We start from the raw sequence: 23,297 nt of genomic DNA, 5'->3' as shown, positions 1-23,297 counted from the left end.
AGAGGGTGTAATAAATGGCTCAGTCTTCAAAATAGGACTATAATCAAAGTTTACAATTTATTAAAGGAATAGAGGTAAGCAAACAGCGATGGGTGCACTGGGAGTCTCTGCTCCACCAAGACATACACCAGTTACATCAAGCAGCTGATTTGTATGCTCCCAGGCTGATACATATTCATTACTACTTCTAAATAAAACAGGGTTATTATAATTAGTTTCTGGAATCCCAACTGGAGCATGTGTATCAGTCTCCGGTGGTCCCTCTGAGGGTCTCTGGGGGGTCTCTCGTGCTGAAGGCTCATAGTCTTCCTCCCTCTTGTCCTTCTCCTTTGTCCAACTTGGCTGTATGTCAGAGACTTGTGCAACATCCCCTGCAAGCTTTGTCTTTTAGTTGTTCTTCAGCTCTCGCCATCTCCTTAATCTCCTGGCCAGATATCAGAGACTTGCATAGTGTCCCATGCAATAGTCATAATAGTTAGCAGTTATTCTGAAACCCCCCAGATATCAGAGACTTCAAGGAAAAGCCTACAAATACATTGCCCTTCAAGCTCTCTATTGACACGAATTGCTAAACCATTCCTTTGCAAGGTACGAGAATTATATACATTAACCACTCTGTTCTTCTTAGACTTGTGGTTATACAAGGGTATGTAAGACAGAAGGTCACATTCATCATACCATGCGGCCCTAGCATTGTTCCATACTGACACAAATCAGATGAACATATCTCACAAGGGGAAGGGCAAGCGCTGTGCTGCAGCCTGGCCCCAAACTCAAGCCCCTGCCTGCGAGGCTCACCAGAGAGCAGGACAAGTAGCCACTGCATCTGTGTGCCCATTGCCGGGCTGTTTCACGGGTTGCCTTTGTGGAGATTTGATGTTTCTCTCTAATCGTTGCATGCTCAGCACAAAGCATGTTTTTGCAGGCATTGCTCTCCTGCGCACACTGCCAGTGTACAGCCAGGGAAGCAGCTGCTGCAGCAGCTCAGAGCAGAAGGCCACGGTTGTTCACTCATCCAATGCAGCTGCAAAGGAGCCTCCATTTTTTCGGGGAACTCCAGGCCTCTGGGTACAGCAAGGGACAGGGTTCCCCTATCTCTTTTTCTCTGTTTGCTGGGAGGGTCTGGATGAGGGCATCTACTTCTCTGATTTGGCAGGTGGCTGCCACAGCTTGCACCACGGCTTCTCCTTGGGCCAGACCTCAGAAAAGAGACACTGGTCCTCGCAGAGAGCTGTCGCCTGCTGGAAAAGCAAGACCAGGTTGTTGAGCAAAAGCTATAGCAGCAAATCCTCGTCTTGTGTGCTTGCAAGATGCTGGCAATGCATCAGGTGAGCTCCACAAGGATGGCAGAACAGGGATATGGTTGTTACAAGGGTAGTGCTTCTGAAGATTTGACGTTTCTCTAACCACTTCATGCCCTTCTCCCCTGCAGGAAATAGGCTGCCTGTGCCGCCAGCAAGACAAAAGAACTCTGCAGGAACTGATGGTTGAGGAGCAGCTGAAGAAAGAGTGGGAGGCAAAGCACATGTGGGCCCCGTGCAAGGCTCATGGCAAAAGGGATGGAAGAGAGAGGGCCTGGGTATGACAAGTGCTTTCAAGCACTCCAGAAGGAACCTTTCTCTTCTCTCAGGGGGCCAAGTGCACACTCTTCCCCTCTTAGCTCTGCCACGAAGCTTCTCTCCAAGAGAAAAACCTGCCCTTTCTGAGCCTTGTTTTCCTTCGTGAAGGATGAGGGCTCCTGCAAAGCCCGCTGCCCTGGAAGTGTTCTTGCCCTTAGCTTCAGAAGCCGAGGGCTGGGGCCTTTCATGCTGCCTTTCTGAGAGAAAGCAGGCTGCAGGGAAACTGCCCTGAGCCTGGGGAAACCCTGAGGGGACGACTGCCCCACTGCCATGGGACAGCTCCCACATTAGCACTCCCCTCTAAAAACGCTCCCTGTTTCTGCTTCCCCTGTAGCAGAAGATGCAGGCGGAAATGCAGAGGCTGCAGAGGGGGTGTGCTTCCTCCATGGCACTCATGGACCTGAAGAACGCTCTGCAGCTGGTACCAGTGGAGATGAAGCATCAGCATGTCCTCATCCCTCTCCCTCCAGCGAAGAAGGCTGAGGCAGCTCCCCTCAGCAAATCAAGTGCCAGGTAAGTGTGGGCCAACTCCCACAAAGGCCAGAAAAAGCTGAGCTGCATCAGGCTGCCCGAGGGATCCAGCATGCGGGTTGCTCAGCTCTGGGCTTTGGCTCTCCATCCCCTGGCTGCTTCGGGGAGGCAATGACTGTGGAGAGGACCTTGCCTCCAGACGTTCCCCTGCAGACCCAAAGTCCTGAAGCTCCCCTGCAGCCGACAGTCACGTACCCACAGTGGAAGGGGGCTGTGCTCCCTGCTCCTGGGGCTGGGGGCAGGCAGAGCTGGGGACCTTCAGATCCTACCTGAGAGTTTTTTTCTCTGTTGATGCAGCTACCAATTAGTACGGAGTGTGCAGGCGGGGAAAGTGATGGAGAAGAGAAAGGAGGCCTGGAAAATCACTGGGCTGCAGCGCACTGCCTCTGTCTTGCTTCCGCGATTGCGCTCTACACACATTTCTAATTTCATTTCATTAAGATGTAATATTTATCTTTATTTCAATAATTTTTATCTTTATTTCATTAAGATTTAATAAACAAATAAACGGCTGTTCTACAGTTTTCTTTCCACACCCGAATGGATCACTGTGCACGCTCCGCAGGGCCTGCTCGAGGTTTGTACGGGCCAGAAATGAGAGAGCTTCATTCTCGGTACTGGGTTGCTCAGCTCGCTGGTGGCCCTACAGGAAAGATGCTCCCTGAGTGCACAGAGAGAGAGAGAAAAGCTGCTCCCCGACAGGGCAGCTCCTGACCCTTCCTCTGACAGCCCTGGCGGCCATTTGGCAGTTCTGCCTTCCCCCCCGCGCCACAAGCTGGCTGAGGCCTTGGCCTGTCCGCAGCACGGCTGTCAGTGGTGTCGGGCGGCATCTAGAGCCAAGAGGCCTTTCCTTTTCTTTGTGCTGAAGGAAACTTTGTGCTGTCTGGAGAGGCAGTGCCTCTTTGCTCCAAGTCTTGCAGGGTTGCCTCTCACTTTGAGGGCTCTGTTTTTCGTCAGCATTTGTGAGGGGCTTCTGCATGCCCCCCGCTCACTTGTTGCGGCCAGGGCTTCCCCCCAGGATGTCTGGGCAGGCCCATGCCGCTGGGCAGGCTCTGGGTGGGCCTCGTTCCCTGCAGGTGCAGGCGTCTGCCGCTGAGCCCAGAGCCCAGGAGCGGCTCCTGCACTCGCGGCTGCCCCTGTGCGGGCTGCTGCCGCTGCTTCTGGAACCTTCCTGCAGCCTCTGGCAGCTGGCGCCTGCATGGCGGCCGCACGTTGGGCTTGGCAGCCTGGCATCTGCAGGCCGTGCCAGCCTGCAGCATGGCATTGGCGGCCTTGTTGCCGTCCCCAGGGCACGGCTGAAAGGGGATTTGGGGCATTTGCTTTCCAGGGGCTGGGCACGTTGGGGATGCAATACCCCACCACGTGCACAGGCAGTTCGCACTGAACAAGGTGGGCTTTGCAGCCTCGTCCTGCCCTCGTAGCCTGCTCCTTCCTGCAGCTGCCACCCCACAGCCCGCCTCCTCAAGCAGAAGAAACGCCCCAGCGGTAGCCTGCAAAGTGCAGGTGTGCCAGGGGCCCCTTGCTGCTCTGGCAATATGCACAACAGAAGAGCCCAGCTCCAGCAGAAGGACGGGATGCGTACTGCCTGGCGCTTGTGCGTTGCCTGTGGCCCGAGTGGGCAAGCCAGCATGTAGCCGGAGCCGGTTCTCAAGGCTTTCCCTATTAGTTGGGAACCCCGTGGAGGGTTTTTCCTGAGCTGAGGGTGTTGGCTGTGCTCTTCCTAGCCCAGCTCTTCTGTAGGGGGCAAAAAGGAGGGAGCTGGGAAGCTCCCAGACACTGAGGCCATCTCCACGGCTCTCCACAGTGACGCCATCTGGCACCTTCCCATGAGCAGTGGCCAAAGCACAAGGGCCCATCTTCTTTGTTGGGGAAGCCCCGCGCTGCATTTCCAGTGCCAGAAATGCTTAAATACTGTTCCTCCTTTCTTGCTTTTCAGCGTGTCTTAGTACCTGGGCTGGGTGCCTCCTTCCTTATTAAAGTGGGGCTGCTCTTGTTTTTTGCTTTGAGCTCCTCCAGGTAAAGAAGCCCACTTTTCAGCTCTCGGAGAACTTTGCCTGTCTTCCCGGAGTCCCACATAAGAAAGAAAGAGACTTTTCCTGTTTCTTTCTCAGGTGAATTTGGCCGCATCGGCAGGAAAAGTGTCCTGACACATGTCCTACTGACTGTCTTTTCCTTGCCGGGAAGCTGCTTGGTGAGCACCGGCTGTTGCAGCACTTCCTCCCCTTGTGTGTTTGCAGGCTGCTGACAGCACGTCAGGAGAGCTTGCAGGCTGCAGACAGCACGTCAGGTTCTTGCAGTGGAAAATTCCACTAACCTTGCATTTTCAAAAGGGATTGCGCAGGCATGGCAGTAGCATACCAGGTGAAGTATTTTAAGCAGATAAGGGGAATGTCCCACAGTCGCAAAATGAGGAGGATAGCTAAGAAAAGCAGGAGAAACAGGGCAAAAATCAGTAACAAATAAATAAATAAATAAATAAATCACGGGCATTCTGGTCACGAGAGATGAAGAAAAAAATAATTAAAAAAAAAAAGGAAAAGGGGAAAATAAAGGTTGGTCAAATAAAATTGTACATATATGGCGTAGTAGTAAGCATTGCGTGGTTTGTGAACCTGATTCTCCCCCTGTACTCAGCTCTGGTGAGGTCGCGCCATGAATACCCTGTTCAGTTTTGGGGCCCTCACTGCAGGAAGGACGTGGAGGTCCTGAAGCATGTCCAAGGAAGGGGAAAGGAGCAGCCGAAGGGCCCAGGGAGCAAGTCGTGTGAGGAGTGCTGAGGGAGCTGGGGTTATGTAGCCTAGAGGAAAGGAGGCTTGGGGGAGACCTTATCACTGTGTACAAGGACCTCAGAGAAGGTTGTAGTGCGGTGGGGGTCAGTCCCATCTCCCAAGCAACAAGCGGTAGGAGAAGAGGAAAAAGTGGGGCCGCGGGAGGTTTAGGTGGATTTAGGTTTAGGTTTAGGCAAAAAGTCTTCAACAAAAGGGTTGTGAAGCATTGGAACAGGCTGCCCAGGGAAGTAGTTGAGTCACCATCCCTGGAGGCATTCGAAAGCCGTGTAGATCTGGAGCCGAGGGACACGGTTCAGTGGTAGATTCTATGATTCTGTACTTCTCTGACTGTGAGAGGCCCCGGGTTGGCATGGCCTGCACCACTCTTTCTCCTGAGATCAATGGCACAGAGAGGAGCACTGGGGGCAAAAGTCTGCCTGAGCTTTTATTCAGAGCAGAAAGCAGAAAGCAGCCGCAGCTGAGCTGAGGCTGGGGGCAGGATGTGGTGGGGCATCTGAATTCCTGGGGCGCTGTCCTGTGCCTCGCAGTGATGCTTCCGTGGGCGCTGCAAAGCTTCCTGAGGGCCAGCTGCCAGCTCCGAGCATCCTCCTGGGACTGGCACAGCCGGGCGCGGCTACTCTCGCTGTCCTGCGATGCAGCTGCAGCGGAAAGCCCTGCGCAGAGCACGAAGTGCCCTCCTGATGCGGGAGGGCCGTGGCTGGCGCGCCGGGGCTTGTGCGAGGTCAAGGATGCCTGTGGGGGACACAGAGGTGTAGGTTAGGGCCTGAGCGGGTGCTGGGCGAGCCTGTCCCCCCCTCCAAGGCCTTTCCCCGGGGAGGGGTGGCCCAGGACCAGCCAGCCCCCCTACGCGTGGTGCTGCCAACCTTGTGCTTGCTGCTGCTCGCTGCGCTGAACAGGCCCGGCCAACAGATCCTGGGACGGCGCTTGTGTCTGGGACGTTGCTGGCTCATCCGCTGGCGTATCTTTGGTGCAGGAGGAGGACTGTGCTTGGCCTCCCTGCTCGATGGCCACCTGCATGGGGAGAGGAACAGCACAGGCAGCTGAGGAAAGGGATGTCAGCCCTTGTGCCTGGGGCATGTGGAAACGCAGAGCAGCAAGCAGCTCCCGGCACGCACACCCAATGCACTGCTTCTGCCTGGGGCTGCCCTGGATGCCTGGTGCCCACCACGTGTGCTGTGCTTACCTGGTGCCCAGGAACCAAGGGAGTGGCTGCTGCTCCTGCTTTGTCAGCTGCTGCTGGGCGGAGATCTGTGATGGCCTCCCGGAGAGGCTCTGCAGCCAAAGGAGAAGCCCCTTCTCCACCTTCTTCTTGTGGCGTTGCTGCTGCAGCGAGAGGGGCTTCACTGGCCTCCCCCACAGGGCCTCTGGCCAAGGCAGAAGCCAAGGATGTACATTCTGCAGGCTCTGGTGTGGGAGGAGGCACCCTGGGCACTGTGACCCAGGGAGCACTTGCTGCCTTGCTTGGGGCTCCCGCTCCCTGGATGATGGCTACAGAGTGGAGTAGGACTGCAGCCACGATGGTGTCAACTCTTTCATCCAGCTCTTCATCAGAGACACTGCAGGCATGTCGGGCACGTCCCTGGCTCTCCACCATCACGGCAGCGCTGTGCTCACTGGGGCTTGCACGGGCTGATGGCTTCGACTGTTGAGCCCCACATGTCAGGGGAGGCGCTCTGTGTCCCTCATCTTCCAGAGCAGGGGCTGCTGGAGGACTTGCTGGCCTGCTCTGTGCCGGTGTTGTTGTGGTGAGAGGCGTGCTGTGCCTCTCTTCCCCAGGAATTTCTTCCTGGGGAGCAGCTGATGGGACAGCGTCCGTGGTTTGCAGCGAGCCAGGAGAGGCGCTTGCTGGGTGTTCTGCTTCTTGTGCTGCCTCCCTTTCCACACTGCTGGCTGCGCTGCCCTCTTCCTGGGGAACGTCCTGTGGGTCTGTGAAGAGGCTGGCGAACCTGGGGTTGATCCAGGAGTTGATGATGACGATCTCCTCCTCTTCATCGCATCCCCCAGGACTGCTCTCTTTCTTGCCCCGGCCTTGGCTTGTCCCCTCGTTTCCTGTCCCCTGCCTGGGTTTGATGTGTTTCTCTCTCTGTTGTTTTTTCTTCTTACCCTGGCCTGGGCTAGCTGCTGCAGGGTCTCTGCTGGAAGCCCTTGCTCCTGCGCATATCCCGGAATCAGGTCCTGGCAGAGCAGTGGTCCGCCTCCTCTCCAGGTCTGTCTGGACCCCGGCTGATCTCGTTGCTCTCCCTGTGCTCCCCGTGTGTGCCAGGTCCCCCAGTGCTCCAGCCAAGGCAGATGCTGAGGATGTAGAGTCTGCAGGCTCTGCTGTGGGAGGAGGCACGCTGGGTCCTGTGGCCGAGGGAGTACTTGGTGCCTTGCTTGGGGCTCCCTGGCTCATGGCTGCAGCACGGCGTATGACTGTGGAAACGATGGTCTTGACTCCTTCATCCAGCTCGTCATCACAGGCACTGGAGGCATGTCGGGCACGTCCCTGGCTCTCAACCGTCACTGCAGTGCTGTGCTCACTGGGGCTTGGAGAGGCTGCTGGTTTTGACTGTGGAGCCCCACGTGTCAGGGGAGGCGTCCTGTGTCCCTCATCTTCCAGAGCAGGGGCTGCTGGAGGACTTGCTGGCCTGCTCTGTGCTGCTGTTGTTGAAGTGAGAGGCGTGCTGTGCCTCTCTTCCCCAGGAATTTCTTCCTGGGGAGCAGCTGATGGGACAGTGTCCATGGTTTGCAGCGAGCCAGGAGAGGCGCTTGCTGAGTGTTTTGCTTCTTGTGCTGCCTCCCTGTCCACACTGCTGGCTGCGCTGCCCTCTTCCTGGGGAACGTCCTGTGGGTCTGTGAAGAGGCTGGCGAACCTGGGGTTGATCCAGGAGTTGATGATGACGATCTCCTCCTCTTCATCGCATCCCCCAGGACTGCTCTCTTTCTTGCCCCGGCCTTGGCTTGTCCCCTCGTTTCCTGTCCCCTGCCTGGGTTTGATGTGTTTCTCTCTCTGTTGTTTTTTCTTCTTACCCTGGCCTGGGCTAGCTGCTGCAGGGTCTCTGCTGGAAGCCCTTGCTCCTGCGCATACCCGGGAATCAGGCCCTGGCAGAGAAGTCGTCCACGTCCTCTCCAGGTCTGTCTGGACCCCGGCTGAACTTGTTGCTCTCAATTTGCACCCCGTTTGTGCCAGGTCCCCAAGTGCTGCTGATCGTTGGCCGTGTTCCCAGCTTTTTTGCGTCTTCTCCAGCACTTCAGACACGCGGGAGTGTGCTGTGTCCTGCAGTGCCGTGCAAGAGTCTGCAGGGCTGTGTGGGGCAGGGTGCCAGCTCTTCTTTAAATTCTGGGGCCCAGTTGCGGGCTGAGATGGTGTTCTGTGTCCTTTGCTCGTGGGAGGTCTGGCCACGGGAGGAAGCCTTGCCTCCCTCATGGCTCCCTGGTTCCAGGCAAGGCCATTTCTTATTGCAGTGGAGACAAAGGCCTTTATTTGGTCTTCCATTTCTTTGGCAGGGGATGCAAGGCTGCTTTTGGACGACTGCTGACTCTTCCAGTTTTGGGCCGCTGCTGTGGCGAGAGGTGGTGTTGTGGGGCCTTTGGTCCTGGGACCTCTGCTTGAGGGAGAAAGCCTTGCCTTGCTGCTGGCTCCCTCATTGCAGGCTACAGCGTTTGTTATAACAGTGGACACGAAGGACCGTATTGCATTGCCCATGTCCTCGTCGGGGGCCACAGGGCTGTGTGGGCCACGTTCCCGCCTCTCTGCCCTCACTGCTCTGTCCCTGTTGCCAGAGATGCAGGGAAGAGGTGGCAAAAGCTCTTGCTGGCTGCGGGCCTCTGTTCCCAATGACTTTGCCCTTCCTCCCCCTGAAGAAGCAGAGGCTGCTGCTTGCAGAGGGGGCAGCTTGCAAGTGGCCCTTTCAGACGATGATGCCTGTGCTGCAGGCACTTGCTTGGGTGCTGCTGCCTGAGTCGCTGCCTGCCTTGGCAAAGGCGGCAGGGCTGGCAGCTGGATTCTCTCGGCCTGCCTCACCCCACAGTGAGGCAGTGTCTTGATGTCTTGCGGCTTCTTCTCCATCTGCAAGAGAAGCAAGAAGAAAGGCCAAGTTACTTGGGCCATTTCTGCCATTCTGCTCTGTGTCCCCGCTAGAAGTGCTGCTGTGAGCTGCCCTGCAGCGGCCCCCGGCACGCCCTGGCAGCTGCCCACGCAGAGCGGGGCTCAGCCTGCCAGGGTAATGCCCTGCCTGTCTCCTCCTGCGAGTGCTGCCTGCTCATCGCAGGCTGCCAGGGCTGCCAAAGATGTTCGACCGAACCCTCCTGGGGCTCCCGACTCCGTGTGGCAGCTGCCAGTGTGACGCACGCTCTCTGGGCATGACCGCACTGGCAGCCTGTCCGCATGGAGGGACGGTGGAGGCAGCTCCTGGCTGCGCACAGCCAGGTTGAATTAGGCCACGCTGCTCTTTGTGCCTCTGGGCACAGAACTGCCAGGGCCACGTGGGCTTTGGCTGTCCTTGGGGTGGGCTCTTCATGGAGAAACCCCAGGTTTGGGAACAACTGTGTCCAGGCCGAAGGGGCTCAGGGCCAGCTGGCCGGCTCGCTCCAGCACCGTTCTCCTCATCCTGGTGCTCTAGGTGCCATCCCGTCACACTGCTGTCCCTGTCCCGCTCCCTGAGCCTCACCTGGCGCCGCTCCTGTACACTCCGCTGCCCTTCAGCGGGCTGGGAGTCATCCTTATTCTGCTGCTCCATGCTATGCTCCAGGTCCTCTGACCAAGAACTCCAACGGGCACCCAGGGGAGCTGCTGCCTCCTGACAGAGCTGCTCTCCTGAGAGTGAGTGGGCAGCCCGGGGCTCGGGCTTTATAAGGGACACCGTTGCCGTGGGTACCCCTCCGTGTCACAGTGGCCTTTGGGTACGCATCACAATGCTCCGGTGGTTGCCATGGGGCCCTCAAGCCCATATTCTGGCAGACACCCCAGGGACACCGTCTCACACACCCACAGCAGGATGTGCATTGGCAGGTACCTCTGGCTCCTTCCAGCCAGTGCCCCCGGCTCAGCCCCAGCTCAGTCTTTCTCAGGGCAGTCAGCTTAGCTCCCTAACTGCTCCCAGGTAACTGCGCGTTACCTGCTCTGCCAGGAGATGCTCTGCTCGGTCGTCCGCGTAAGCTTCCTGGCTCTTTTGCCTGACTGCCCACACATCAGCAGAGACTGCACTCGAGCTTGGACGCCCATCAGGCCACCCTGGCAGTGCAGCTGGAGCAGGAGCAGGAGCAGGAGCAGGAGCAGGGATTCCTCCCGTGTCCGGGCAGCCAGAGGCCTGTGGCTCTAGGCACTGTGAAGTGCTCCCAGAGAAGGGGGGCTCCAGGGAGCCGGTGGAGCTGGCAGAGAGGTGGCTTGAGGTGGGCTCTGGCAGGGCTGCGAGAGGAAAGCCCTGGGCAGCCGCAGGACGAGTTCCTGCTCCTTGCTTTAAGAGCAAGCTGTGGAGAAGCTTTCAGCAGCAGAGCCACAGCTGTGCCACGCTGCTGTTTAGCCTGCAGCTTCTCTGGCTGCTGAAGCAGGTTCTATGCTTCAGAGTTGTGCCTGAAACAGTGGTGGTTACACAACGGTGTCTTTGCTGGAACAGGTTGCCCAGAGAGGCTGTGGCGTCTCCATCCTTGGAGATCTTCAGAAGCACAATCCTCGGAATTGTGCGTAAAGCTCATCCTTTGGGGAGAAAGAAAAGGAATTGGAAAAACAACCCCAAAACTAGGGAAAAGGATAAAAAAGCACAGGTTAGATATTGTCCAATTGTCTGGCCTGAAAAGCCATTAAAAGGGACTTTGCTCCTTTGGCCACAACACAGGTCTGATGAAAATTCCCGCTTCAAGTTTACAGGTAAACAATAAGACTCCTTTTCCGCAGGAGGAATCAAGTTATGCTCCCTCTAACCCTAACATTGCAGCCGAGGCAGCAGGAGCTGCACCAGCAAGGAAGTATATGTGTAAGTGTATGTGCTTGAGACAAAGTATTGGATCTGCTTGAGACAAAGTATTGCTGTGAAGGGAGTGACTCCTCACTCTAGAGTAACACTTGTAACAGTAACAGTAGAAGTTGTTGTACAGCAGATACAACATGAGAATCCTGTAAGGGGATGGCCTGTCCCGAATGGCAAGGGGTAGTACTGGCTCTGCGGCAATAAATGCAGGAAGGTGCTGCCCCTTGGCTGGAAGGGAGCTTGCACCCTGGGGGCAATAATTCCACATGTACCTATTACTGAAGACCCACAACGCCAAAGTCCCCCTGAGACCACACGCAGAATTACGAGGACTCCAGATAATCCTCTAGGAAACCGAACCAGGGAATTTCTCTCACTGGAGAACTAGAAAATAACACTCTGCACGCAGTCCAGGCACTACGAGAGGAGCTAAGAAGCTTCTCAGAAACAGTACTTGTGTTGGGTCTGTCTGAGCTGGAGTCACCTTTTCCCTGCAGCAGCCCACACAGTGCTGTGCTCTGCACTCGTAGCTGGAGCAGCACTGATATCACTCAAGTGTTGTGTCTGTTGCTGCGTAGTGCTGGCACGGCATCAGGACTCCTTCCAAGCCCCCAAGAGCCAGCAGGCTGGGAGTGGGCAAGCGATGGGGAGGGGACATTGCCAGGGCAGCTGACCTAAACCAACCAAAGGGATATTCCATAACACCTGATGTCACACTCAGCAATAAAAAGGGGGGCTCTCCTGGGGGAGCGGGCTGTTCCTCCTGAACAACCACTATGCGTTTTGAGGCCCTGCTTCCCAGGACGTGGCCGAACATCGCTCGTTGATGGGAAGTAGAGAATATTTTTTTTCCCTCTCTCTGTGCTTCCGCACTGACTTATTGTTTCTTTTTTTCCTCCCCATTCCCTTTCCCTTTAATTAATCCTTTCTCACCTCAAACCTCGAGTTCTCTGTGTTGTATTTTCTCCCCCTGCCTCTTTGAGGAGAGAGGGAGTGAGAGAGCAGTTGTGGTGGAGCTCGGCTGCCCACCTGAGTCAAACCACAACAGGCCAACAGGGCTGCTGGTATTGGCTGTGTTCCCTGTTCGCTGCAAAGTGCCTGTGCACGTGGTGGGAGATTGCATCCCCAGCTTTCTCAGGCCCTGGAAGCAAATCCCCCCAAAGCGGAGCAGTGGCGTCACGAGCGGAGCCCCGGAGGCAACCGCGACTGTCTGAAAGGCAGGCATCAAGAATGCGGGCATGTCAGAGGAGGAGCAGCAAGATGCTGTTGATTGCGCCACTCAGACCTTGGCGAAGCACATCGAGAAGGGCATTGCTGTGCACATCGGGAAGGAATTTGACAAGAAATAGAATCCCACTTGGCACTGCAACACAGGAGGGAACTGCGGCAGCTACGTGACTCCTGAGAGCAAGCACTTCACCTACTTCTAGCTCAGCCAGGTTGCTATTCTTTTCGAGTCTGGTTAGAACCACGGACTCCCACTGACACTTGCATCTGGTTACAGGACTTTGCTGGCTCCTATGGCTGGTTACTTCAGCCTTCCTGAGGAAACAAACCTTGGTCTTCAAGGGCAATGGCAGGGATTATGCTATAGCAGAAGGTGTTACATTGTGGAAATAAAAAGGAAAAATACCAACAAAATGTATTCATTGTTTTTTTTTGTTTTGTTTGTATTTATTGTAATAATTGTAATATTGTATAAATTGGGCCAAGCCCCAATTTAAAATGTTGAAATTAAAAGAGTTGGATCCATACAAGTCCATGCATCTGGATGGGATTCATCCCAGAGTGCTTGGAGAGCTGGCTGACATCATTGCGGGACCTCTCTCAATTATTTTTCTATGGTCTTGGCAATCTGGAGAGGCCCCAGTAGAGTGGCAGCTGGCAAAAGTTGTACCAATTTTCAAGAAGGGCAAAAAGAAGACCCCAGTAATTACAGGCTTGTCAGTCTCAGGTCAGTGCCTGCTAAAATTAGAGAGAAGATTATCCTTGAAGTTATTGAAGAGCGCCTGGGGGACAGTGCAGTCATTTCTCCCAGCCAACATGGGTTCACGAGGGTTAGGACCTGTTTAACAAATTTCATTTCCTTTTTAACAATTTTGATTTCCATGGGCAGGCACGGCCCGCAGATCCCAGGCTGCCAAGCCCAACGTGCGGCCGCCAAGCAGGCGCCAGCTGCCAGAGGCTGCAGGAAGGCTCCAGAAGCAGTGGCAGCAGCCCGCGCAGGGGCAGCCACGACTGCAGGAGTCGCTCCTGGGCTGTGGGCTCAGGGGCAGACGCCTGCCCCTGCAGGGGATAAGGCAAACCCAGAGCCCAAAACCAATCCCAAGGGTACTGCATCCCCAACTTTCCTAGGCCCTGGAAGCAAATCCCCTAAAAGCGGAGCAGTGGCGGCGTGAGCAGAGCCCCTGAGGCAACCGCGACTGTCTGAAAGGCAGGCATCAAGAATGCGGACATGTCAGAGAAGAAGCAGCAAGATGCTGTTGATGGTGCCACTCAGGCCTCCCTGCCCACGCTGCTGGATGAGCTGCCCTATGTGAGAAACACTCCGTAGCCAATAACTTAGGCTCAGGCGAGGATCTCAGTGAAGTAGTAATTTATTTGCGATTGCAATGGCGGGCGCCCCACAAGCAGGAGAGAGTGCATCTACTAGTTCCAAAACACAGTTTATATACTTTTTGATGACAGGACCCTCCCCCATTTCCTCACTGAGTGGGTAATCCAGGTTCACAATTTATCTGATGCTTCACAAACAATTCATGGCCTTCAGTAGCCGGCCTATTAAATTTCTATTTCCTTTTGCCATTTTTACTGTTTGAAGTGGTAATGTTTCTTCACTTATCTGACTTGACTTAACACCATGATTTTCACCTAATTGTCCTAAGGAGTCTGGTTGACTGCATTTTACAAGGTCACCTGCTTAAGCTTTCTTATTACTGTAAGCATATCTCAGTACCACATTCCTTCCTTCTAAACAATGTAACTCTGCAAAAACAACATTTCTATTCCTACATCACTCTCCCACGTTTATCTGCAAACCATCTGCAAGTTCTTTTCTCTGTTTTTGTTTGTTTGTTTGTTTTGTTGAGTTGTTGTAGTTGTTTGTTTGTTTTGTTGTTTTTTGTTTAAGAGAATGCAAGCATGTTTCACAAATTTCTATCCCACTGGAAATAATATGTCAGCTTTTTTTAGGACAAATGTGTTATTTGATTAGCCTGATAACATTTTAGAAATGTTGCTTTCTCCCGAGGCTCAGTGTAGTCTTGCTTATTTCAAGTGTTAAAAATGCCTGAGCAGCCTTTTGCCTCTTCAGATGAATATGCTTTATGGCATATTACTAAATTTATGAGAAAAATTAAGAAGTATGTCTCAGACTGCCATCTTCACACTAGCTTCTTCTGCTCTCTGAGCTGTCTATTCTACATTCAGTCTTAGGTTCTTGTTTTTGCTTTTGTTTTCTTTCTTTCTTTATTGTTGTTGTTGTTGTTGTTTCACCAGTTGACAAAATATACATTTTCTTTAATGTCATGTAAAGCTATTTAACTCCTACATTATTCTGGATATTCTGTCATATAGCAGCCTGTATATGCATTTTATTCCTGTTCCTTATCACACCATCAGTTGGACCAAAAATCTTCTCTGTTTGTCTATTTCTAAATGATCCCAAGAATTGAAAACACTACAATTAGTACTTCCCAGATTGCTAACAGAGGGAATGGTGCAAAAAAATATTTATGGATTTTCATATTATAGTTTAGCTAAAACTGCAATGGTAAACAGACTGTTATAAAGTCCAAGGCCTCATAACAAAACTAATTGAGTAACAGTATGAAAACAATCTTGATAAGAAAGCTACCTCTTTTTGAACTCCTTTTATTTACCTTTCTCGATACAGAGCACCTTCCTAGCCATTTCTTTCCAACACCATTCATATACGATCTCTTATATATAACACAGACTTCTCTAATCTGAAAATTTCATTTCTCTTGTAAAAAATCAGTTCTGCCTCAGAGATTTATCCTCATATATAACCAATGAAAAGCTTATCAAAGCATTTGCCACAGGTGGTTAAATAAAATAAAATAAAATAAAATAAAATAAAACAAAATAAAATAAAATAAAATAAAATAAAATAAAATAAAATAAAATAAAATAAAATAAAATAAAATAAAATAAAATAAAATAAATAAAAGCCTACAAACTCTAATCTAGTTCTGTGGGGCAGACATCACCACTCTATGCATTCTCCCATGCTTAGCCTCAGCTGGGACAAATTACTGGAGACAAGGTGACCCAGGAAGATTCAGGAAGCAAAACCTGTTGCCAGCAGTATCTACACAACAGCTGAGCATTGTCACAAGAACAACAGTTGAGTTGGTGCAAGAGTGGACACACTGTCTCTTATTATCAACATTTTAGGGATAAGGATGTGTGGGGTCTTACATTGGATCCCTCTTTAATATTTACTAATATTATAGAGTAGTCGTTTTAGAAACATGCAATGAGGTTATGAGGGCATCAGTGTAAGTCATTATCACAAAAAGAATTGAGGAAAAACATTCAGCACAAATATTCAGAATATGCATTCAACAAAACTTTATTAGGAATGGGAGAAGGATATGTAGGAGTAAACAGGTTTGGGATTAACCTGTTTAAGCAGGATAAAAGTAATGAAGTATATTGAATCAATAGCTGAGATGATGACAGACTGCACAAAACAGAGTACAAGTAGCACTGTCACAGTGTGAAGAACATTGCGAGTTTGATGGGTCTTGGAAGGCCATTACTGAGGGCTGAAGTGCTTCAGTTATGTGCACGCATCCCTAGCAATGTCATACAACTGTCATAATGCAGCGTCAAGCTTTCAGTTTAGAGTTATTTTAATAGCTGATGTCAGGAAGCAGCTTGCATCAGTGAAGATCTTTATTCAAAATTAAACTGCAATCATGTTGCACTGCTTGCTTATTTTAAACTGATGGAAATCAGGAAAACACTTCTTGTTACTGCATTACTATATTTCATATACTTCTCACACTTCAGCTTCTTAATGTTTAATACTGTAGCTCTTTTCTTCTGGACTTTTATTGTTATATTGTGTATCACAACTATATTAGAATACAGCAGAGGGCACTAATGGTGCACATGCACAGCTGTGGAGCAAATCCACAATTTCAGCAACATGAAATTAGGACAGCATATGTCCACAAGTATATATTTACTCATTCACCAGTGTCGGATCTTTTTGTTCTAAGGGCCTGGTGTTAGAATCATACCTGACTAAATAACCTTAGAAACAAATAAAAATTGAAAGGAGGAATACTCAGATCACTAATTATTTCAAACTTCTTGCATGTATCAAACTTATTAAAAAGAACATGGCAAAGGGAAAAAAAAAAAAAAAAAGAAAAACAAACAAACCCTGTCATTTAAATTGTGCTTAAACAGTATGTTTTAAATCTTTGAACATCTTTTTCTGGGGCATCTTAGGTTTTAGTTCCCATCATCTGTGTGAACTCATAACAAATCATGATTTTAATATTTAAATCACAGAACAACTTTTGAAAGCTTCACTTGTGCTTTAAAAAGATATATGATACTATACAACACACTTGGTGCATTCTCTGATGAACATTCAAAGGGAAGGTTTGTTTCTATTTCCAGATCTGTTTCTGAATTGTACTTTGACTTTAGGCAAATGACTACTTAGTTTCTGTATGGTTGCAAATTGGTGATTCCTAGTGAAGTGGTTTATAATTCTTGGATTAAATGCCTTTTATTAGTATAAATATTCTTAGTATAAATATATAAATATTTATATAAATATAAATATTCATTAGTATAAATATTCTAAATATTTTTATATAAATATACTAAATATATTAGTATAAATATTTCAGCATCGGTTGATAGTCACTGAAATTTTTATTATTAGACTGATTTCCTTTGTTTTTAAAATAGCATTTTTGGATGGATAAAGATTTGAACTCTGGGAAGTTTAACTATTCAAGTAATTTGCCACCTGTTTCTATAGAGACAAAGGCAGATGTTAGATTATTTCACACTAGGTGTAACTGTATTTTTAGGAATGTGAATAACTAGCTACAGGAATGACTTGTCAAAGTGGTTTCTCCATCTTATTCATTAATGTATCTACTTTTATCTCTGAAAGATTTGCTCTTCTAAGGTTAGAAATAAATTCAGAGGGTGTTCTGTACTTGTCTACCATTCAGATTCAGATCTAGACCTAGATCTTCTCTAATCCTAAAAAAAAGGAATAAAAAAAAAAAAATAAAAAAAAATTACAAGTCTGTTTCCATGCTTCTATTTGGCTTATGTAAGTTTTAGTTTATATGATTGGCTCCTCACAGCCATTCATAAAACTTGCAGTATTTGCTATCCAAATAGCTTCTAGCCACTGACATTATATCCTCTAGCATATCTGCTTACATTCTGCTGTTGTTCTACTTCCAGATTCATTCATCTTTGAGTGCACAGACTCACTAGATGCATGATTGTTTGCTCTGCTATCTTCATTGAAAGCACTTAAATATTAAAAGTAGCAGGTGCCATTTAAACAAAGTATCTGTGTGTTCTTTATCTTTATCATCTTTATCTTTATCTTTATCTATCTTTATCTTTATCTTTATTTAATATTCTAAAATCCTGAAGGACAGTTATAAATCCAAAAATTAGGGTGGGGGGACTGTCTTGGGTTAAAACTAGTTTAGCACAGGAAATACATAAATGAATGGCAGTCTGTTTTTGCTCCTTACGTTCGCAAACAATTGTTCTAGAATGAGGAGAACAGCAGAGGGATGAAAACAAGTATGAAGAATATTCAGTGTCTCTTTGGGTTGACTGCTCAAGTTCAAGGCACTTGTGAAACTCCTTGTTTTATGCTGCCTCAGACATCATTGCCTAGTGTGGCCTCAGCTTAAGGTTTGGGAATAATACAACCGAAGTGTTAAATATCTTCTTATCAAGGTACCACATCTATCAGCATCTTATAAGTTCAGACAGTAAGCCTATTACAATAATCTTGGCTCCCTGAGAACTTCAAGACAAAGTACGTCCATTTGACATAGAAAGAGTGATATAAGCAACCAGAAATTTCACTAAGTCCATATAAATCACAGGATTCTATTTAATGTAAACTTTTTCAAGAGTATGTGAACAAAAGATGTTAAGATTATACACTACTGAATTAATTTATTTTTTTTCCTACTTAACTGACAGTAGTGTGAATATAAACATCTTGGTAACAGAAATACAAAGTTATATAACATTCAGTGTCAAATATTATGCAGATAAAACCTAAATAGGCTGTAAAGTAGAAGTAAATTATTCTTATATCTCATTTAAGACTTGTACCCTTTTGAAAATATATCAGAATTTTGTCAAGAGGGATGCCAAATCACTGTGTTTCTTTATTGGAAGTCTTTATAAATTATACTTAGCACAGTTATATTATATTTTTATTTATCAGCCCTTACACATTTTTAAAATAATTTAAATAGGTTGAGAGCCATATTGTTATAACACAAGTTTATTGTTTTCTTAGCTAAGATGCTGAGTTTACAGAATATAAATGAAATCCAGCTGGCAATAAACAGTGAGTCACTTAATAAATATCTTTTTTTGAAGTCTTAGGAAAAAATCTCTTCAACACATAGAAAATCATCTACAAAAAGGGTAGTGTCCAGTGGACAAATCACAGAGCTAAATAATCTGAAACTAGAGTAGTTCTACCTTTTTTATACATAACTGCAATGTGACCTTAAAGTCCATCTGCATAGTACTTTCCATTGATTACCTGTAACTGAGTAATTCATCTCATAGAACCTCAGATGTCTAAAAGTTGGGTATCTATTTTAAGTTACTCATCTGGGTTGCATCTAAATCTTGTAAAAATAAATATACTGTTCAAATTGAATGAACCATCCTTGGAAGCTCTCTCCATTGCCTCTAGAGAGAAACTGGGCTTTTTTTTTTTCTTTTTTTTTTTTTTAGGCAGGGTAAATTTAAGTGAGCTAAAGATCACCGTAGTAGCTTCCTGGTTAATATTTCATTTTCTTTCTGTATGGTTCCTCTGAGAATTTTAGATTTTACTGAATTACGAGCATCATGTAACAGTGAAATTTAAGCTCAATGCTTTGTCTTTGCAACTCTATTTCTTATTTCTTACAGTTGCAAAGTAGGAATGTTATCTGACTACTTTGTAAAACAGTTTCTTTCTTATATCTCATTTGCAGTAAAAGTGTGCTAAATACATTTAAAATATTTTTTAAAAATCAAAAAAAAATCTTAAAAAAAAAAAAAAAAACACCTCGATTTTCAATTCTGAACTGATATTGACTGGTTCAGTGGCTGAGGGTGTTGGGGTTGTTTAGTTTTGAGGAGAAGACTCAGGGGAGGCCTTATTGTTCTTTACCTTAAAAGGAGGATATAGAGAGTTGGGGACTGGGCTCTTCTCCCAAGCACCAAGTGATAAAACAAGGGGAAATGGCCTCAAGTTGTGCCAGGGGAGGTTTAGGTTGGATATTAAGAAAAAAATATTTACTGAAAGAGTTGTGCATCATTGGAACAGACTGCCCATGGTAGTGATTCCCTGAAGGTCTTCAAGAAACCTGCAGATGTAGAACTTAGAAGCATGTTTTAGTGGTGGACTTTAGTACTAGGTTAAAGACTTGATTAGATGATCTTAGAGGTTTTTTCCAATCTGAATTATTCCATGGTTCTATGGTTCTATGATCTATGCATTAACACTCACGTACAGTAATTACTGACATGCATTCTGTTGCTCTGAGGCCACATTATTGCCACTGAAGCCAATAATGCACTCTTAAAAAAAGGCAGTATTCTTACCCAGTCTAATTGAGATTTTGGTTAAGATCACAGTGCAGAATTGGTCCCCAAGTCTCAATGCTTGGAATCATTATAAATATTCATATATTCAAAAAATGAAAGAAATAAGTGCACATGTGCTGAAAAACAAAACCAAAAAAAAAACAAACAAAAAAAAACAAAAAAAAAAAAAACAAAAAAAAACCTTGCTTCTAACTGAAAGAAACCATTTTCTTTAGCAGTTTATCCCTTTGGGAAACCTAAAGGCAGTAGTTCATATTATGGAGTAATGGGCTGCAAAATTTCAGTGTAATGACAGAATTTTCTTTCTGGCAGATTGACAGAATTTTGTTATTTTGGGGAAAGCTGCAGGGGCAACCACAGCATAAAAGTAAGGTCAACTCCAGTCAGATAATTTTTAGTAACTGGAGACTGTGATGGTTGCCTGGCAACTGCAGCAGATATAAACTAGCATTTTCAGGTGACCTGGGAGACTTACAACTTTTTTCCTTGGCATATTGAGAAGATTGCATTTTAAAAGGGTCCACCATTCAGAAAAACAAATTAATCATGGCTACCTTGGTCTGTGCTAGATTCAGAGCCTGGATGATCTGAATACTTCCCAGCCCTTCTTTTCTATATTTCCATTAAATGTTAATAGATAGCTCTGTTGAAATTAAGAAAAGTGGCTTGGTTCTATCGTTGTGTTCAGATAAATTGTTAGCTCAAAACACCTCTCCAGCATCCATCTCATTGTTATCCCCTAAGCATCTCCCTCAGTTGCAGAGAACACCCAACATATCTAGGTGAGACCCATCCTATGCAGAACTCCATCTTTGGGCCACTTGCCATGCATCAGTAGGTAATGATTCCAGAAACCAAAGCATTCTCTTCCCACTGTATAAGAACAATTATAAAAATAAGGAAGTGTTCCCATTATTACATTAAAGGAGTAATATAAAGTAATTTAACCTTCAGACTGGCAAATTGGTTATATTTATTTATTAACAAACCTTGGGTTACTGTTTTGCCCCAGCCCATGCCCAAAATGGCATACATTTTTTGCAGGATTCCTTATACTGAAATCCTTGCTGGAAAAGCTCTAAAAATGCAAAGGTATTCATTTATTGTACTTAGTCACAGCCGGTGTTTCTTTCTGTTCTGGGATATTGTCAATCTGAAGAGCAACTCCTTCCAATAGCTATTTGCCATTGGGTATTGTTGCTGTCTCAGGTCCTCTGGTATGTACAGATCAGTCATGAGGTGGACATGGATAAAGATTTAACCAGTTTCATGACTGATTCTCACAGATGTTGTCATTCCTGTGTTGAGGATAAGATATCTGGGCAGAAATTAATGGCATCCGACTTCAACAGGATACATTATTGTCTATTCTTGCTTTATAGTCAGTGGAAGATCTCCACTATTACATACGTTAGATACCTATAACACAACTGGTGTTTTGGTGTTTTGTTTAGACTAGCTACTTTCAGAAAGCTATATCTAAGTGCAATGTATTCCATATTTGATGGTGCAAGACCAGTTACCTAACAGTCTTGCAGGCATGATAATCCTTTGGCCAAGATAAGCTGTACATTTCCACAGAACATCTAGTAACGATTTAGAGATGATGCAGAAATGAGTCCACAGTAAAGAAAGTTATTGCTTAATATCTTTGTTGCTTCTTTTTTCTTCCCGCTCGGTATCTCTACCCTGTCTTTCCCAAGCATATGTCTCTTTTTTAACCTTGTCAATCTAATCTGGGTATCAGCTCTCCTGCAGAATACAACCTCTAGTTTTGCTTTCTGATATTAGTGTGTATGATGTTTCACCATTTTGTGGTTCTAGATGACATTTGTATTTATTAATTCCTTCCTCTTAGGCAGTTGTCTGGTTATCTGAGATTAGATACAGCGTATGTTTTATTAAAGCTACAAACTCTTAGATGCCTAACTGCTCATACTACCATAAACCCATTTTTAGAGTCAGCTTGGCTTTGCTGCAGCTATTCCATTAAGAAATTAGTCAAAACTCTTTTTTTTTTTTTTTTCTCCTTTATGACAATCTCTGATCAATCTCTGTTTGATCATTGCACTGGATTTCCTGTAGCATGCTCCACAGACAGGTTGCAGTATTATGAATTTTATAGTAGCATTTTACATAACATTTTCTAAAAATGCTTGATCAAATATTGATTTCTTATTACAAATGTGAGTTTCATTACACATCCACTCTTACGGGTTCAATATGGAATAATTTAATTGAAAATCAATTACCATAAAATAGTTTACTTTCAGTATAAAGTGAATTTGTGAATTTTGTTATTTTATTGGGGTTGTTCTTTAGACTGTTTAATCTATGTGTGTAGAACAAGTAACATTTCAAAAGCAATAAACAAGTGATTAGTCTCTTTACTAGGCTAATAATCCTTGTACATGATTTTCCTTCATGAAAGAGATGTATGTTTTCTCATTTCCCATCCTTCTTACTTGCTTTACTTGTCACCAAATTTGACAATCATTGACAATTTATGGTGAAGAATTATAGAATGACAGATAAAGTAACATCTACTCAAAGAGCTTTGCAGGCTTGTTGTTGTTTGTTTGCTTTTGTTGTTGTTTTTCCCAGAAGAAGCATATAAGATTTCTGCTAGGATGCTCAGTCATACTATTCTCATTTTATGCTAGAATTGTCCATGTGCATACATCTTAAGAGTATGGTCCTGAATATAGCATGTGTTAAATTTGATTACTGATTCATGACTACCATAATCAGCTTAGCAAGCATGTTTTACCAGTCATGTTTGTGATGAGCAGAAAAATATATAAAAATACACTTCTGGTCACAAGTGTGTTGGCAGAACATTGCAAACAGAGGGTTGAACAGAGGGCAGAACATTGCAAACAGTTGGCAAACAGAGGGTTTCATGTATTTACTCAAATGTGCTTCTCAGAAAATATCTTCACCATAAGATGCAACTATCCCAAGAAGTGCTGATGAATTTGTGGACCCATCAGGAGGTGAGGCAGGTAACAAGGCATTCAATGTATTACTGAAAATGAAGAACAAATTCAGGTTTTTTGTTAAAAAATCTATATCTTATGTGTAGTGCTCACTATATACTTCACCTAAGCGACACATTAACAGAATTAGATTTTTTTCCTAATCTTTAGGTTCCTTCCTCTCTCTGTGACTGTCTTTGACTGTCTTTGTTGCAGAAGCATGAAGAACTGATGGTTCTTGTCAGAATTATCTGTTCCAGAAATGTGCACTTACAGATATAATTATGCTTTCATAATTATATCTGAAGCATGGTATGCAGTACTATGTAGAAAATATTCACACTCCAATACTGCATACAAAAATATTCACACTATACAATTTCTAGATGTTCATTAAAAATATTAAAAAAAAAAAAAAAAAAAAAAGGAAAAATGAAAAGAAAAAATAATCACAAAACACACTGAATAGTTTTGTGCTTGTATCTGCAACCTGGCTACTCTGGTCTTGAAACAGCAAACCCCTGTTCTTTCTTTTCCAGCCTTCCATTCAGTATTGAGCAGCTATCA

General features: G+C 46.6%; 1 protein-coding gene and 1 pseudogene across 1 annotated transcript; one reads left to right on the top strand and one right to left on the bottom strand.

The window, feature by feature from the left end:
- Positions 1–3,356: 3,356 nt before the first annotated feature.
- On the bottom strand, positions 3,357–12,316 carry LOC113841416 (uncharacterized). The gene is made up of 4 exons (XM_072038919.1): positions 9,589–12,316; positions 6,123–8,987; positions 5,803–5,950; positions 3,357–5,671 (listed from the first exon to the last, which is right to left on the bottom strand). The coding sequence occupies exons 1-4, from the start codon at positions 9,655–9,657 to the stop codon at positions 5,553–5,555; spliced, it is 3,201 nt and encodes a 1,066-aa protein (XP_071895020.1). The 5' UTR covers positions 9,658–12,316; the 3' UTR covers positions 3,357–5,552.
- LOC113841422 (dynein light chain 1, cytoplasmic-like) lies at positions 12,105–12,772 on the top strand (annotated as a pseudogene).
- Positions 12,773–23,297: the final 10,525 nt, after the last annotated feature.

The sequence above is a fragment of the Anas platyrhynchos genome, chromosome 5 (genome assembly GCF_047663525.1).
Source record: "Anas platyrhynchos isolate ZD024472 breed Pekin duck chromosome 5, IASCAAS_PekinDuck_T2T, whole genome shotgun sequence".
NCBI lineage: Eukaryota > Metazoa > Chordata > Aves > Anseriformes > Anatidae > Anas > Anas platyrhynchos.
The sequence above is the reverse complement of the archived record's forward strand: the minus strand, read 5'-3'. Positions and strand labels throughout refer to the sequence as shown.